Source organism: Centroberyx gerrardi, chromosome 17 (assembly GCF_048128805.1).
Source record: "Centroberyx gerrardi isolate f3 chromosome 17, fCenGer3.hap1.cur.20231027, whole genome shotgun sequence".
NCBI classification, from domain to species: domain Eukaryota; kingdom Metazoa; phylum Chordata; class Actinopteri; order Beryciformes; family Berycidae; genus Centroberyx; species Centroberyx gerrardi.
Window position 1 is genome coordinate 6,884,182 of NC_136013.1, and position 17,377 is coordinate 6,901,558.

At 42.0% G+C, this 17,377-nt stretch overlaps 1 protein-coding gene across 2 annotated transcripts in view; it reads right to left on the reverse strand.

Annotated features, from left to right (window-relative positions):
- syne1b (spectrin repeat containing, nuclear envelope 1b) overlaps positions 1-17,377 on the reverse strand; it is an 89,494-nt gene that overhangs the window by 3,272 nt on the left and 68,845 nt on the right. For both annotated transcript variants that reach the window (XM_078289338.1, XM_078289337.1), the window contains 26 exons: positions 17,075-17,257; positions 16,662-16,808; positions 16,391-16,545; positions 15,810-15,957; positions 15,442-15,536; positions 14,998-15,232; positions 14,270-14,464; positions 13,616-13,741; positions 13,043-13,198; positions 11,780-11,938; positions 10,878-11,044; positions 10,395-10,557; positions 10,071-10,258; positions 9,721-9,871; positions 9,250-9,432; positions 8,488-8,625; positions 7,689-7,880; positions 6,869-7,196; positions 5,784-5,852; positions 5,075-5,199; positions 4,477-4,603; positions 4,027-4,238; positions 2,419-2,619; positions 2,059-2,187; positions 1,248-1,460; positions 536-628 (listed from right to left, as the gene is read on the reverse strand). In XM_078289338.1, the coding sequence (XP_078145464.1) occupies positions 536-628; positions 1,248-1,460; positions 2,059-2,187; positions 2,419-2,619; positions 4,027-4,238; positions 4,477-4,603; positions 5,075-5,199; positions 5,784-5,852; positions 6,869-7,196; positions 7,689-7,880; positions 8,488-8,625; positions 9,250-9,432; positions 9,721-9,871; positions 10,071-10,258; positions 10,395-10,557; positions 10,878-11,044; positions 11,780-11,938; positions 13,043-13,198; positions 13,616-13,741; positions 14,270-14,464; positions 14,998-15,232; positions 15,442-15,536; positions 15,810-15,957; positions 16,391-16,545; positions 16,662-16,808; positions 17,075-17,257 (4,278 nt within the window). The remainder of the gene's footprint in view (positions 1-535; positions 629-1,247; positions 1,461-2,058; positions 2,188-2,418; positions 2,620-4,026; positions 4,239-4,476; positions 4,604-5,074; positions 5,200-5,783; positions 5,853-6,868; positions 7,197-7,688; positions 7,881-8,487; positions 8,626-9,249; positions 9,433-9,720; positions 9,872-10,070; positions 10,259-10,394; positions 10,558-10,877; positions 11,045-11,779; positions 11,939-13,042; positions 13,199-13,615; positions 13,742-14,269; positions 14,465-14,997; positions 15,233-15,441; positions 15,537-15,809; positions 15,958-16,390; positions 16,546-16,661; positions 16,809-17,074; positions 17,258-17,377) is intronic.

Consider the following 17,377-nt stretch of genomic DNA (forward strand, 5'->3'; position numbering starts at 1 on the left):
AATGACTGTTGGCATCATGCTTGATACTTTACAAAAAAAAAAAAAAAACATATGTTCTATTGTTATGTAATTTTAGCAGTTTCAAATAGCCAGTATTCCTTGGGAACAACACTACTGGGATAAAAAGACTAGAGTGAAAAGAGAACAGTGTGGAAATACTGGACTAGAAAAAGTGACAACTAGGGCCGAACTGAAAAAAACCCAAAAACAAGTCATCCAAGAAGAAAAAGAGGGAAGAAATAAAAAAAAAAGTGGGAAAGGAAGGATTTCTCCAGTGCTCTGGCAGGGTTTGCTCTGGGAGTAGAAGACATGCAAGAAGAGTAAAAGGCTGGGAAAAAAGATTCAGAGTTCAGAGGGAGGGAGTGCAAAGAGGGTTGTGGAGGTGTAGAGAGGTGTGAGGAGAGATCTTGGGATGACGGGTGAATCTGGCCTTCAACTGGGCATTCGGGGCACAAAGTTTGCATTGTCTTTAGTGGGGGTTACCGAACACCTCGCTTCTCGTAGAGCAGCGTGTACAGGCAGGTGTATACGTTACCGATCGCCGCCGACTTGGCGTGCTCCTTCCTGATATGGGACTGAGGGAACCGGACGTGTCCAGCTCATCAGCAGATGACCAAGAAGACAGATCCTGAGGGAGGAGACAGAAATAGGTGATGCACACACAAAGAGAGAGAGAGATAAAAGAGTCACTATCCTTGATAAAATAGTTTCATATGGAATTATGCAAGGACTCTTTTCTGCCAGTGTCCTTTTAGTTTAATTACTAGTTTAATTATACGTAGTGGTATTTAATACGTTTTCATGAACAGTACTATGTTGTTGATGACCGTGATTTATTAGTCTGTGAGGAAATTCTATTTGCATTTTACAGGCATCCGATAATAAGCAACATAAATCAAAACATATGGCACAGCATAGAACTAGCACAAACTACATCCCTTCATCCATAAAGTTACAATTTTACAAGGCTACTGCTTGGTATAGAAAGGAAATAAACATATTTCTACTATACACATTTATTACTATCTATTTTTTCTGATTTTCTCTCATTTTTTCTTGAGGAATAATAAATAGTTTTCAGCCTCTAGGCCTCCTCTGATAATTAAATAAAACAACCTGAAAAGTGAAAATCATTCTTTTGTTGCAGGCTCGCAAGTAGGCATGGCTTCGTCACGAGCCCAAAAAAAAGGTTGAGAACCACCGGCATAGTTGACATTGGACATGTATCCAGTAGCTGAAGTCCTCACCTGTTGACTGCTGGTGATGTCCAGTATCTTGGCCAGCTCTCTGAGGTCTCGGGTTACCTCCTTCAGCAGCAGTTTGAGGCGGTTCCCAATAACATGAACCTTCTCCTTGGCCTCCAGACAGTCGCTGCCCTGGGAGTTGACCAGCAACTGGAGGGACATGTCTTGGAGGGAGGCCACCTTCAGCTGGGAGTCCAGCAGCTCCCGCCGGATTTGCTGTGGGAATCGTCAGTGTTAGACATGACTTCTAAACTATAGAAAAAGAACTAGTCGCACACTCCTCCGTATATTTGGTGTGACATTTATTTAACGCACCAATGTTTCAGCTATAGTACTTTCATCAGGGTGTGCGTCTTTCCCAATAGTCTGCACCTCTTTGGGTGTGCGTTCCACTATTTTCTGATAATGGACATGGCTTGTAACCTAACTCCATCTTTCACATCAAAATAGTTTTATCAAAATGCACTTTTTTGATCCAACAATTACTAATTAAAACAAAGTACTGACCCTTATTATGCAATATTCCAACTAAAAAATCTCCCACAATGTGCCTGTTTCCCCATGTTGTGTCACATTTTTTATAGATTATTTTTAAGTCATTAGTACTTTATTAGATATTATCCAGTGGAGGTTGACAAGAAAGACAGGATAGATGTGGGATGACACGCAACAAAGGCCATGAGGTGGGAGTCGTGCCCCAAAGTCTCACTACAATCCCTGTGTTTCCACCCAATAACAGCCCCCCTCCTCCACACTCAGAAACACAGAAAACCCTGAATAACTCATGCTAATATTAAAATTAATGACAACATACCGTGAGTGTTTTATGATGCTCATGGAGAGTGTCACTGTCCTGGATGGGGTCAATGGGAACCACCTCATTCCTCCTGCGGTCGATGTTCTCCAACCACAGCAGCAGACCATGGCTCATCTCATGGAAGTCCTATTGATCAGACGTGCATTAGGGATGCAGAGATTCAATTTTATGCATGAGAGATTTCATACTTAATACTCTATGAAACTTTATCACAAAACATTCAGATGGGTTTGTCAAAACAGGCTAAGTCAATAGATTTTTTTTTTTTTTTTTAATTGTCAAATGAACTAAACTCAACTACCACCTCCAAATTCCTGTCTTAATTTTGAGTGTCTAAAGTTGATGGTGGGTACATACATGACATTGCATGAGGGCTTCCTGTAGTGAGGATCTCCACTCCTCCAGAGAGCAGCCCAGTTTGTCCCAGTGCTTGTTCATGTCTTTCAGTTTGGCCTGCAGCTCTCGGGACTCGTCTGTGTCTGACTGCACAAACTCAGCGCTGCACAGGTTGATGGACAGCACAATAGCTTTGCGCTTGTCAAAGGACTTCTGCAGCTCCTGTTAACAAACAACATTTACAGTTTACAGTTAAGGCATTTAGCTTATGCTCTCAACCAGAACAACTGACAAAGGATGCAAAATAGATTAAGCTTAAATCCCTACAAGCAACCAATAGTAAGGAGTGTGTGGGTCAAGGCTACAGTGTTCAGACTACTGATGCAACAAATATTCTTGTGTTCCTAGAATATTAATGTATGATAGAGAAGTGACATGTAAATAAAGTGCTAGGCAGAAAAGGTAAACTTTATCCTTTGAATATTAGTAAGTAATATCTCATAGTCTAATCTCATAGTCTAATCTATAGTCACATTAATTATTGTTGTGCAGTGTGGGGCAATGCAGCTCAGAGAGATATGAGGAGACTGCAGATCACACTTAACAAGGCAGCAAGAATGGTCTTAAGGTGTGGGTTTGAAAAAGGAGTGAGTGAACTACATATTACAATGGGATGGCCCACAGTAGTAGAGCATGTGAGACAACATTCTATAGTACTAATTTCAAAAATTCAAAAGTTTAAAAAGCCAGTTAGTATTAAGGACAAACTGCTATTAGTACGTGATAAACATCAAGTTAACATAAGAATAAGAGATAAAAATCATTATGTACTACCAAAAATAAAAACTGAAATGGGAAGACGGACTTTTATTTTCAGAACTGTTAAATTATGGAATTCATTACAATAACTCACTCAAGAACAGTACGGCGGTTGGATTGTTGATTGCAAGATTTCAAGATTTAAATGTAGTTATCATCACACTATTGTATTGCGCTGTCAGTAGGTTTGTAGAGTGAACACATGTAGATTAATATGTGTATATATGTAGGTCCATACGGGATAAGTGTCAATGTATGTAGGTTATAGGTGTCATGCATGTATGTATATGATATATGTGTGTCAATAATTATGTGTTGTATAATATGAATTATTGTATGCTTAAATGTTTTTAATGTGGACTCTTGGAAGATTAGCCAATAGGCTAAAAGAGATCCAAATAAAATAAAATAAAATAAAATAAAATCCTTCACCATTGTCATTTAACAGCTTGAAATAGCTTGTAGTGAGGTGCTGGCGCTTCAACCATACAGTAATTTTTTCTTTCACAAGGACTGCAAAAGGAGGGTTCAGTCCAGGGAATTAAAGCTAATGGCAAGGGATGAGGAGCTTGTTCTGAAACATGTCAGCCAATAAAAGTGACTGAAGGGATCAAGTTGCCGCCCTGACCCTTTTATTCCTCATTGCAATCATTCAAATAGCTAACTGAGGAGCAGATCAGGAATAATCAACATGGAATAAGGAGATAAGTGATTTTAAGACCCTTTTCGATTTCAGCATTGGAGATGCCAAACGCTGAGGCTGTGAGGTTGGTTATGTCAATCGATTTCCCAAGAATAAACCCAGGTCACCTTGAGCTTTTTGATGCGTAGCTCAATCGTCTGGATGTCAGTGCTGAGGTCCAGCCTCCGCTGCTGCTCCAGCTCCTCCTCCGTCTGTCCCAACCAAATCCACACACTGTTCAGGTCAGAGTTCAGCTGCTGCCACTGCTGCTGGTTCTGCTTTGTGCGCATCTCTTTGCTGAGGTCCTGAGCCTGCAGCAATTCCCAGCGCTCAATCACTCCTAGGGTGCAGGATGTAAGAGAGCGGGTGTCAAGGACATTCAAGGCACACTATATAAGCAGATTTAGAAGGGTTTTATTCCATTGGATAAAAGCCCTGAAGCATTTCAACCTTTCCCTCCATATGGGAATATATCGCATGATGAGCAGTTGTAGTAAAATGAGTAACAAGACAAATGCATGGTAATGGAGATATAATGTAAAAACACACATGTAGGGTATGTAGAGGAGCAGAGTTACCTGATGTTTGGGACTCTGAGCTACTGGGATCTGCCAGTCCAGACACCGGGTCGTCCTCCTCCTTCAGCTCAAAGCCAATCCTCTTCACCGTGTCAATACTGCCGCGGCACTCACCCAGCAGTCGCATCTACAGGATGGATGTATATTATGTTACAGACCTTCTTTTATGTAATCCAATCAGTGTGAACAGATGATTATTATGCATTTTACGATTGGACATATATTTCAATGTTGTGACCTAGATATACATAACTGCATAATCAAATAAGCACTGCTGACAATGTTAGGCGTCCCATAGGTTTTTGTCATTGAGGAGTCAGCTGCGAGCCAAGATGATGCTATTGGACATTGATTATTTAGAAACCTAACAAGTAGACATTAGTGTCTTAGGTCTTATACCAATGTACTGTGTTAATATACCTTGTAAATAAGCAAGTCAACACTAAATCACTCCTCAAATGTAATTAAATTGCATAAAAATAGACAAAATAGAATACATTATCATGCTTTGGAACCCTTTTGAGAGCAAAAATTGTAATTTATTGAGGGCTAGTTGTGGCCTGCAGTCCTGATCTAGGTGTAACAGAGCAACACTCACGTATCCCATGTATGAGGCATCCTGTTCTGTGCTTGTGGGAGTGCGGCTGCGGCTGCTCTCTGGTTGTTGCAGGTGGAAGCGGCTGGTATCGGCTTGAATATGTGAGTCCATAGAGCCAACATCTCCTGTTGACACAACAACTGGTCATATTTGCAGAACATAACCGTATGTTCAAGTATAGTGGTTACTCGAAATACACTCAACATCCCAAGAATAGGTAAGTAATGTTTTGCTTTAAACAAATCTGCAATCTCTTCAATACAAAGTTGGCTGACTTTTAAGATATTATTATCAATACAGAGAGTCCAGACTTGTTCCTTGTGAGAGTGAACAACATGCTTTTCTGAAACACAAAATAACTCCAAAAACTCCAAAGAGGTTAGCTACAACACACAGCACACTGCAAGTCAAACAAAAGTAAGGAGAAAGCCAGTTAAAAGAAGGGTTAGGTTGAATTCCATTTAAATTCTGCCAAATTGCGGACCAACGCAAAACCAATAAAAATGGAATTGACCCTATCCCCCATGTTAGAAAGTGCTGCCATTGGTTACAGTGCCTGCTGTTATGCTCAAAGTGTGTGTGAGAGAGAAAATAAACACAAATCACAGTCCAAGCCGGTGAACAGGCTATAAGTGTGGTATCACTCAGAGTGCGGCTGTTATTTCTGACCCCAAACACTCGGGGCATGCTGGGGTCTGCTGTTGCCTACCAGTGGAGGTTCTCAGAGTTTGTTCTGTTAGTTTAACATAGGCCTCAGGGCTCTCAGGGATCACTACATCTGGAAGAAACATTATACAGTACATACATTCAACAGTGAGCATTATACTGTTTGACTCCATGAACTGATCAGACCTGGGCCAAACAGTCTTCACGAATAATTCTTAGCGCTTGATTTAATCTTCTTGGTGTATCATCAGATGGGTGGGGTTCGCCGCATCAGGACAGTGTCAGATAAGTTATCAATCACAGAAAAGTACACTTCACTGACTTTCAAATACTTTCCTGTTATTGTCTACACTCTTTGGGACTCATTTTAATATCCTATGCGGCAAACCTTGCTCATCTGGCATCTAAACAAGGCAAAATGAACCATGTAAAGTATTGGCAAATACTACTTGGCCCATGACTGGAACTCAACTCGTGACCCACAGCTGAGAGTAATGAGTCTTTGGCTCAATATCACTGTATGGGGTCACCATTGGACAGTTCATATTTTAAGAAGCCTACCTGATTTATAACATACTGGGAGTCATTTCAGTCCATCCATGTGCCTGAAAAATCAGATTTAAGTCGCTCTACAGTATATCACGTTGAGGTAGTTAGGATGCAATTGACTTCCACTAGCATTGCTAACAAATGTGAAAAAATGTGATCCTTTTATTTATCCCTGGGTGAAATTCTCTTTTTGCTTAAACCTTTCTGCAGTGAGGTCAGAGGTCAGAGTCAGCTACAGAACAGCAATCCTGGAGCTGGTAGGGATTCAGTGTCTTGCTCAAGGACACTTCAACAGGACTGATGCTTGATGACACAGGGACTTGAACTCGGGTTGTTTGGTTGAATGACGGTTTCCCAACTCACTATGCCATTCTGCTGCCTCAAAAATGCTAACATTTTCTGCTTTTAACATCTTAAAAATAGAACACTTGTGAACACTTGTTTTGGATGGACTGAAGGGACTCCCAGTTTGTTATACATCATAGAGGTTTCTTAAAAGCCTGAACTATCCTTTTAACTTCAAGCAGAATGCTGTGTGTGTATGTGTGTGTGTGTGTGTGTGCATATGTGTGAACTGACCTGATAAGGCGGAGGCAGAGCGCTGGAGGAAGTCTCCCTCCTCGCTCTGCTGCTCTCTCAGGGCCCTGCTGGCGCTCTCCAGCCCGCGGCTCAGGTCGTAGTCGTGGTCCCACTCCAGGGGGATGGAGTCCACGCTGGCCGGGGTGTCCCTGCCCGAGCGCTCGGTCCGGAGCGGGGCCGCCAGGGAGGCTGAGCGGCTGGAGGAGGGCAGAGGTGAGAGGAAGCCGTCCCCCAGACGCTCGCTCCACGGCAGGCTGGACAAGTCACCGGGCTCGTCCAGCTCCAGCTCACGGTCTGAGAACGACACCTCGGTATCATCGTCTGCAAGCTGGAGAGAGAGGAAAGTGCATTACATGTCTACAGTTTATACTGAGGATTTTAGGTATTAGGAAGATTACTTGCACGCCCCTATGTCCATGTGAAGGGGTTGAAAAGATTCCTGCACATACTCTGCACTTCATCATTGTGTAAACACTGACATTGACAAAGACACACCTTCAGAAACATTATGTTATTATGTTGGCATAATAAAAACTGCTGAGGTGAACAATATCTGCAGGACCTTTTTTAGTGCGTACATGCACGTACGTACGTACGCACACACACACACACACACACACACACACATGCTGAATTCATGTTAAAATTGTGCTTTGTTTTCTCATGTTTTTAATTTGCTTGTGTGCTTTTGTAAACTTTAATATAACTTTGATGAATATATAAGATTGTTGATTTTTTGATAATGAACATATAGTCTGGTAATGAATAAATAGATTGATTGAATAGAAATCTATGCAATGGCCTTAATCTCTGGACTTACAGGGAGGCGAATGAGCTTTTTGTAGTAGCGCTCCACTCGACCAAACACCTCCTGACAGTAGCGCTGCAGCTCTTCCAGCTCCTCCTCGATGACAGCAGCATCCAGAGGCTCGCTCTTCTCTATCAGCGCCTCTCCCTGGTGGAAGATGTGCTCGATCTTGGCCGTGGTCAGCGAGATCTCCTGCTGGAACGCCTGGGGGACCGGAGGCAGGAAGAGCACAGACAAACAAGCCCTCATTAATTTTGTGTCTAATGCAGCGGGCTCCTACACAGTCTCAACTCCAAAACTCCAGACTTTTTCCAGACCTTAATTTCTTGATTTGATTTGAAGATTTTGGTGTTCAATATCATTTACGCAGATAGTTGTCTTGTGCCCTGCTAACTATGGTATGTCACTCTATCGATGAAGATTATTCTTCACAGTGACAAACAGCAGAATATAGGAGAAGACAGGGCTTTGTGCAATTTCCAAACTTATCAAGACCTGGAAATGACAAAATTCTTTTTCCATACATTTCTAGACATTCCAGACCTGTGTAAGAACCCTGTTTTTGGATTGATTACACATAATATTTTAGATATTAGTCGGTCAATCAGGATTCACTCAGCCATGGATCAAAAAACGGTTTAATCTACTTAGGTGCCAGATTGTTGCTGCTAGTACAAGACAATACAAGGGCCAGAATGTTTAGAAAGTCACAAGGTAAACAGCACACATCTGGTACTCCAAATACTTTTCGAACCAGGCTGGTGAAATTCCCTACAAAGACAGAGGATGTGAAAGAATTTGGCATACTTACCCTGAGCTGTTTGATCTTAGCCTGAATGTCACACTCAGAGAAGTGTTCGATGTTGGTCAGCTGCAGGTCCATCTCTGTCAGCCACACCAAGATACTGTCTCTGGCTGTCTCAAACTCCTCTCTCTGACAAATAAAGTGCTGCATAATTGGAAACAGAGATATTGCTGTTAAAATCGCATAGACTTGGTATATGATGTATGCTCAGCAAGGCTTCTTCAATGGCTTTAGTTCATTAGTTCTTCATTAGCCTAGATTAGTTTATGCATTGTTGATAGCTTTCTTTGAAATTTGTTTTGCATCACAGTCATCCATTTAACACACAGGGAAATAGTACACTAATAATAGGATAGTTATACAGTGTGTATTCTCTGCATGATGCATGCTTAAAAAGGCCTTGTCAGGGGATTATATAGATTAGATTCACTTATACTTTATTGTTAGTTTTCTTTATTTCCCCGAGGGAAACAGACACATACACATTTGGTTCCATATTAATACACATAAATGCACAGGCATTTGCATTAACCCCAGTACACCAACTTCAAACTACTTGGGCATTTATGTGTATTTATACAATAATGGTCAAAAGTGGTACTTTACATTTTGCATATCAATCATTTAAAAATTCAATTATTTGGGATGTATCATGCAAGATCTACAGAAAATATTAAATCAAAGCAAATTCAGGAATATACATGAAAGTATACATTTCAAATAAAAGAAAAATCATGATTATAATACTGCATGTATATGATATCGCACCTTTAGCCTGCGGAGGATGGATGCCACCCTCTTCTGCAGATTGTCCCATCGCTGATTGGCATCGTGGGCCATCTCCCTCAGGCGACAGGAAGAGTCGGTGCGGTTCTCCCTGGCAAGGCGGCGGTACTGCTTGTTGATCAGTTCGAGCTGGGTCAGGCTCTCATGGACCTGCCTCTGGAAGGCCTACAGGACCACATACACATATTTACACACTGGCACACATGACAAATGGTTCCTCAGAAAGGCTGCAGTTATACTATATGGTGTACTTTACATTACTGTATCTTGAATTTGTAATTTTCCTGATGCTACTAGGCTAGGAGAAAGTAATCGGTTCTCTGTCCTGTGTAGCTTAATGGGTCGTGTATGACACTAACACTGGCAGGGTTAGGGGTTTGATTCCTTTGGAGGGCATCCATGCTAAAAAAACGAATTCCCTGCAAATTCTCTGCAGGTTTGTGATAGTTGTACCTCAAATTTCTTTAGTTCTTCCTTGGCTACGGTGTACAGTACACCAGAGGAGTTGGGCAGAGCAGCAGTCTTTTCTGAAGTGGCCAGCCACTCCTCAAATCGTGCAAAGTCATCTAAGAACTTCTGCCATAAACGCCACGTCTCCTCAATCCTAACAGAGAGGGAAAAGGTAGTTAGCAAACTAATAGTTACATAAAATGATATGAATACAAATATACAAACAAAAGCAGCAATAACATTTTTCTGAATCCACTTGAAAGTGAATTATCAGAATAACCCTTTCTCCATCCTTTCTAAGTTGTTATCATCCTTTTCCATCTTCATCTGACTGGGTGTTATCAGCTTCTTACTTGAGTCTCCTCTCCATGGACAAGGCACAGATGCTCCTCCAGCGGCGATCAAGGCTGCGAGTTGCCTGCTGGATGGAGTCGCACTCTGCGTCGGTGGCGCAGGCATCACAGTCGTGCAGAAGCACTTCGCACAGGTTCAGTACGGACGCCACTCCTGTACTGTGCTTCTCTATGTCACGCTGAAGCTCCTGGGTGGCAAGAACGAGAGACAGAGAGAGTGTGTGCGTGTGAGAGAGACAGAGAGAGGGAAATAGATAGTTTCAATTTGCATATTTTCACATCTTTATACAGCCTAGTGTGAACCAGTGGCATATGTTACGTTACCTGCTGCAGATCGAGCTTCCTCTGGATCTCCTGGAAGTCACAGGTGTCGTAGGCGATGGGTTTGGAAAGCTCTGTCTCGATGTGGGCCAGCCAGGAGCGCAGGCTGCTCATATTCTTATCCAGCTGCTGCACAGCCACGAGCGTCTCTCTCAGCTTCTTCACTCTGTTAATACAATTCATGAAACTCTGTCAACACAATTCAATGCAAGACACTGAATCCCTAGCAGCTCAAGAGGCACTGCTCTGTAGCTCAGCTTGCACTCTGACCTCCCAAATGAATTTCTAATGAATAGAGCAGCAAAAAACTAGATGAAAGAACAGCATATTGATTAAAAAGAAAATTGTTGAAAGAACCACATTGATTAACATCAATTATGACAGATTTCAGTCAGGTTTAAGCAAAGTATGTGAGCTTGTATCCTAATCGGCAGGCACCAAACAGCATTTCTTTTGAGCTACTCCAGTGTGAGTGTGTGTCCTCACCTGGCTCCGATGAGATCCAGGAGGTGCTGCCAGCGGTCGCTGACTTTGCCAAGTTTTTGCTCGATCTCAGAGGCTTTGCTCTGGTGGCTGGCCCTGGCCAGGCGCTCTCCCAGCTGGTGCAGCTGCAGCTTGTTCTCCTCGGCCACAGTGATCTCCTCCTGGTAGTCCTGAGACACAATTCAATAAAACCGCTGAGTGAATGTGTGCTGTAGATAAAAGGCTCAGTCAGAATGAGAACCAGGATCAGTTAGATTGACAGGTACTGTACATTTACATGTAATACGATTTTGGTTCGGTGAGTTGAGAAGCAAAAATACATATACACATGTAAGATGCATAATGGAAATATTAAAAAATCTAAGCAAAGGATAAAACATACTAAGATGGCTGAAAAAAGTATTGTACTATATGGTCAAGGTTATACACAGGTATTATGTGGGGTCATAATATACTGTACTTCCTTAGTGGCAATATACACACCTCCTCAACTGCCACTACATCACTATTAGCCCCAAATCATCTATACAGTTGGAACCTGTGCTTTCAAGTCAGGCAGCCAATGTAACAATAAAGCTGCCTGAAACTTAGGATGACACACATTGACAAAGAAAATCAAGACAGATATTAACATAGTGATAACTAGCTTGGCGCAGCTGCATTTTTACATACAGCTAACTGTAGTGGTGCCAACGTTTGTGGAAGGAACTAAAACCAGGAGGAAGTGGTAGGGTGGATTACTGAGGTATGACGATCTGTTAAACAGATCATCATGACTAAATATTAAAAATGAAAAGCAAAAAAAAAAAATCTTTTCATTTTATATCTGAGAGATGTAAGATATCTGAGGATGCATGTGCTCTCTCAGTGTAAATTGGGCATGACACAAGTGGGTTTGGGTTTACCTTGCGGAGCTTCTCGATCATTTCCTCGATGCTGATGTCTCCATTCTGGGAGACCTTGCTCTCCATGTTGGTGAGCCACTCGCACAGCTCCTTGTACTTCTCGTTGAAGACGGTCCACTCATTCAGCTTCTCACTCACCTGCTGCCTGCGCAACAACAGCTGGAGAGGCACAGAAATACATATACAGTCAAAAGTACACACACACTCAATGCATTTTAACTCGGGAACAAATACATTACCCAATGAAACACAAATCAAGTCAATTATGCTTTCCGTTTAAAAATATATCCAGTGTGAACTTGTTACTACCAAAGTAAGTGAATGACAGAAAGCATTAAAAGGAAGCAGAGATGGTGAGATGTCACAGCACCTTGAATGATGCATCTACAGCTAGCAGCACATTTCCTGTGCGTGCCTTGTATCTGCTCCACACAGGATGCAACATCTGAAAAAATCTATGTCCTGTTTTGCATTGAGGTTTTTTCTGTGTCTCAGCTCTAGTCAGACTGTGTCCTCTTCAACTTTGCATGTCTAAGCAACTAGTGTGGACAGTAAATTTCCATAGGTACTGAACATAGATTTATCCAGTTAAATGCTAAGTTAATATTGAATCATCTGTAGATACTCTTAGGTTAGAAGTACAGTTTATGGGAGATACTACTCAAAATGAGAACAAACTGAGGACGATGCAAACTGAAACGCTTTTTTTTTAGCATTTTATGTATCGGAAATCCTTCTTTAGATATGAATCAGCCATGCTAATATTCTGCCCATATCATCCATATGGTGACAAGCTGTATTTGATAACAACTACTTGACACCGTACAGACCAAAGCATCACACTCAGTGATGAGTTCTGTTCTGTCTCATAGCCCAAAGTTAGCAGTGCTTTTGTGTGACACCAGCACCACCATTTGGTATCTAAAGTAACTGCAGAGACTATTTTACTTGATTGCGTCAAGTGGTATCAACACATCTTTTATCCTGTGGATGTTACAAATGCTATAAAGCTGATATTGTGTGATATACCACCTTGGTGTAAACTCACATGTAAGAAATACACAATTTGAATTAGATACGTCTGCAGTGGCTCATCAGATAGAGAGCGTAGAGTAGACTATATTCAACTTTCATAGTCACATGGTGCTGATGAGGCTTTGCTGTTACAGTCAGGCCAAGGGCAAGTGCAGAACACCAAGTGTTTGCCAGCTACCAGTGAAAACCTGTTACACAAACACAGAGGTGCTGTGCAGTGTACTGTACCTGGTGGCAGATTTCTTCCCATTGTCGATGCAGCAGCTCAATGCGCTCCTGCAGGACAGACAGGTCCTCAGCACTGATGTAGCAAGACAGGGACTCTCTCAGCACAGCGAGATGGGCTAGGTCCCCGGTCCAGCCATCAAATGTGCTCTCCAGGTCCTGTTAATGACAGTCACAACAATAATATTTAAAACACCTTGCAACAAAACAATAATAAACAAAAGCAAAACACACATAAAATAATAATAAATAAATATGATAAACAATAAAAAAACATGGTTATGAAAGAATAACATAGGCAAATGCAGTGGGAAGAAAAGCAAATTTAAGAAGGTCTGTCCATAAATATATTTTGTGAATTAAGAGATGACAGTGATTTTGTTCTTATAGGGCCTTACATAGGGTTCGTACATGCCCCTAAAATAAAAGCGATGTAGCCCTTTTTGCTGCAGGTGTAAATGTAATGAATAGTGAACTTTGACATGAAAATGATGATTTAATTTGCCTTTTCAGGCTTTTTCACTGGATAAATTATTTGAAAAAGCCTAGAGGCTGGAAACCACTGGTACAGGATACCTTGCAGCGCATCTGCTCAGCTTGAAGATCCTCATGGTGATCAGGAAGTGGCTGAGAGAGCTGCCGCTTGAAGGCTCGCAGCTTCTCCAGTGATCCACCAATACCTCTCTCACACCTCTCCCAGTCCTGTATATGACACAAAAATCAATACGGTATAACTGAATGTTAAACAGTGAAATACTAGTTCCCCTAGTTTTCTATAAGTTGCCTTTATCCTTCAGCAGTAGGTGACAGAGTTGCTTTCAGGTTTCAGAAAATCTTTATTTTTTTTTATCCTTTTGCCTTCTGCAAAAGGATACATGCACATTTTGAATTTCATTTAGTTTTCTCTCTTAACTTTCACATTGTGGGAAAAGGTTTCGACACTTGTCCATCAATTTCCCTAAAATAGCTTGTTTGGCTCGTTAGTATTCCTCATTAAAACCACAAGCAACAGCTAGCTGTACCCCTTGATTTCAATGAGGAATGCTAACAATGCTAACAAGCTATGTTAGAGAAACTAAAAGAAAAATACACAAACGTGTACCTACAATGTGACAAGATCCTGGAGAAAAAAACACCTAACATTCAAAATGTCTCCCTGTATCCCTTGAAGGAGCCCTGGTGTTCCCGGTACTCTACAAGCTGCTGGCATCTCTATTTTGTGTGGTATACCTTTAACAAGGTGGCAAGCTCTCTCTTCTGTTCATCCAGGCAGATGCTGGCATGCTTCCAGCGCTCCTGGATGTCAGTTAGCTCTCCCTGCAGGGCCATCTCCGCTCGGCTATCTGCCGACAGGAGCAGCTGCCTGCCCGCCTCCACTGTCAGGATGTAGCTGCCCTGCTGACGCTGCAGCACCTTCTCCTTCAGCTGCACCAGCAAAGCACAGTCAATCAGGTTGTGGGATGAACAAACCGATACAGGAATTCTTAAACAATAATTAAGCTTCAAACCTGCCATTCCAGCCAGATCTTGGTTCAAACAGTATGCAAATAATTCTTACAGTCTACTTGGAGCAGCAGATTGGTGCGGTTTACCACATCAGAACAAATGAGATTGTGTCAGATGTGGAAAGGTTCAAGTCCCCTTTGCACACTATCTGTGCAAGTGCCTCCATACTTTGCTGTAATGCTTTCAGAGTGAGTCTACTCTCATTTCATTGATCAACATTTTGATCTCAGAGGATCTTTGTCAGGATCCTTCACACAATCCTTCCTCATCATCCTGACAAAGATCCATCAGGACTGAAACATTAATCAGTGTGGAGAAAATAAGCACAATTTGGAGGCATTACAGCAGAGGGCGCACTCTATACCTTAATTTGTGTGTTTTTTCTGTCCTGCACCTGCCACAGAAATTTGAGATGTGCGCTTTGTCTCTGTAAGCTTGTACAGTTTGTGTACCTGGACAGCGTCCAGCATGGAGCGGGCTTGTTGCAGAGGCACAGTAGCTCCAGCCTGAAGGGCCTCTGCAGGGTGGGACACCTCCACCAGCCATTTACGCAACTTCTCCACCATTTCCCTGTAGCGCTGCCACTGGCGGATCAGGCCGTCGATGATGCCCCGCCTCTGCTGAGCGCGCCGCACCACGCCCTGCCACTGGTTACTCAGCAGGGCCAACTTCAGGTTGAACTCATCTCTGCAGGAGGAGGCAGTAGTATCATGAGTCATAGATACTCTGTAATTAATTTTTCAGGAAGTAGCAATGTCATGCTGAATAGAGGTAATGGATTTTCCAGGTCTTACAAACCTTAAGTAACATAAAAGGTTGCCCAATAAATATTAAAGGGTGGGTTGTGTAATGACAAGCAGATTAGAAGCAAAGTGAATTACATTTGGCCACTTTACCTGTCATCTACCTGACCCTGCTCTAACATCCTCTGTCCATCACTGATTATAGAGTGGAGGATCTGCTGGCGACTGAACATCTCGGCTTGGAACAGCTGTAAGACAAGAAATTCAGTCTCATTGTTACAGTACAGGGAGAAATCAAATACTCTAACAACATCACTAATTTATTACCTAATATTTCATGGGTTTGGAAACGTATGGTTACACGGTCAATGCAATTTTTGAGATATGATCATAAAGATTGGATTTTATGAGATCTCATCACAATGTGTCTACAAGCAGCCTGAAAATTCCACATTAAAATGTAGTGTGACTACAGAGTAAGGCAGCTGTTTTAGGTCTTTTGCCTCAAAAGAGACTCTAACCTCATGGGCTTTCTGCTGCTCCATCAAACTCTGGTAGTTCCCAGATATTTCCACTGCCAGATTCTCCTCCGTCTGCACCAGGAACTCCATCCACGTTTCACACTTCTCCAGGAAGGTCTGCTGCTGCAGCAGGAAGGACTGAAGTTTGCTGGAAAAAAACATCAAACACCAGTTCAAGACATTCATTTCAAAATTTGATTTGAAAAAGTGATATTGTCTCTTACAAAATGTTTGCTGGCATGAAAGTAAAAGTCATTTTGGCGGCCACCCACTTCACCATCACAACCACCTGGGACATTGTTTTTTACATCTGCTCTTATGCTATGTTTCGTCTGTCCCATGTTTTTATCTATTAACTGAACCTCTTGTTTTAACTATTGTATAGTGTCTTGAGACCATGTTGGATAAGAGGGTCCTGCACTCCAATAAACCTGAAACTTGAAGTAACATTTTTTTTCCTGAGATGGATATGCAGCATTTTAGAATCAAACCCTTCACTTTACATTAGAAAAGGCTTGCGGGATTTCACTCAGTGAACATTAACTCATTAATGAATCATTCATTTCTTCTGTGCGTCATACCTGAATCTCTCTGTGGTCTGTGCTGAGGCAGATGACCAGCTCCTGTTGAGGTTCTGCATGCGTTTGATCTCGGAGTCGTTGAGAGGGAGCCGGTAACCAAGCTCATTAAGACGCTCCAATTCAGGGGCCATACTGCTGAATTTCAGCATGAGTCTCTATAAGAGGACAACAGAAAAATATGGTGTTGAAATAATAACCAAAACCATTACATTTCCCCAATTCAGGAAAATTGGTAAAGTCAGTTGTTTCAACTGACTGACACAAAAATTACCTTGAGCTCCTCCATGCGGTCTTGGATGATTGATAGATCAGTGGAGCCATTGGGATCCTGTACCTTCAGAGCCTCCTCAGCTTCAACTATCCAGCACCCCAAACAATCCAGCTGATCATTAAAGGTTTCATAGTCCTGAACTCCAGTCTTGAGGAACAGAGATGACAACAACACACAAATGTAAAATTCCCGATTCAGTATAAACAACTCTTATTCTTATTGATGAATTGTTGTCTGTTATAATTTTTATTTTTTTTATTGTAAAGTACTGTGAAGTGCATTCACTTGTAGACAAATGTGCTATATAAACAATGGTTGACTGACTGACTGACTGATTGAGTTATTGATTGATTGATTGACTGATAAGACAACTTGGAGTTAAAATTAAGTGTCACAAATCTCTGTTCCTTCACCTGCAGGGTGGTGAGTTGTCTGGTAAGGGCCTGCTCCACTGCAGCCAGGCGCTGGGTGAGAGAAAGGTGATCTGATTGGATAGCCGATGCTGCTGACGTGTCCACCTGCTGTTTCAGCTGATCTCCCAGTTCCTGGAGAACCTGCAGGGAGGCCTGCACTGGAGCCTGGGACCGCAGCACCTCCTGAGACAAAACACCCATAAAACTTAAATTAATACTCTTTTCATACAAAACAAGGAAATGCAGAAAATGACACTTTGATTTGATGGTCAGCATATGAGAATTCCACACATGCGATACGTG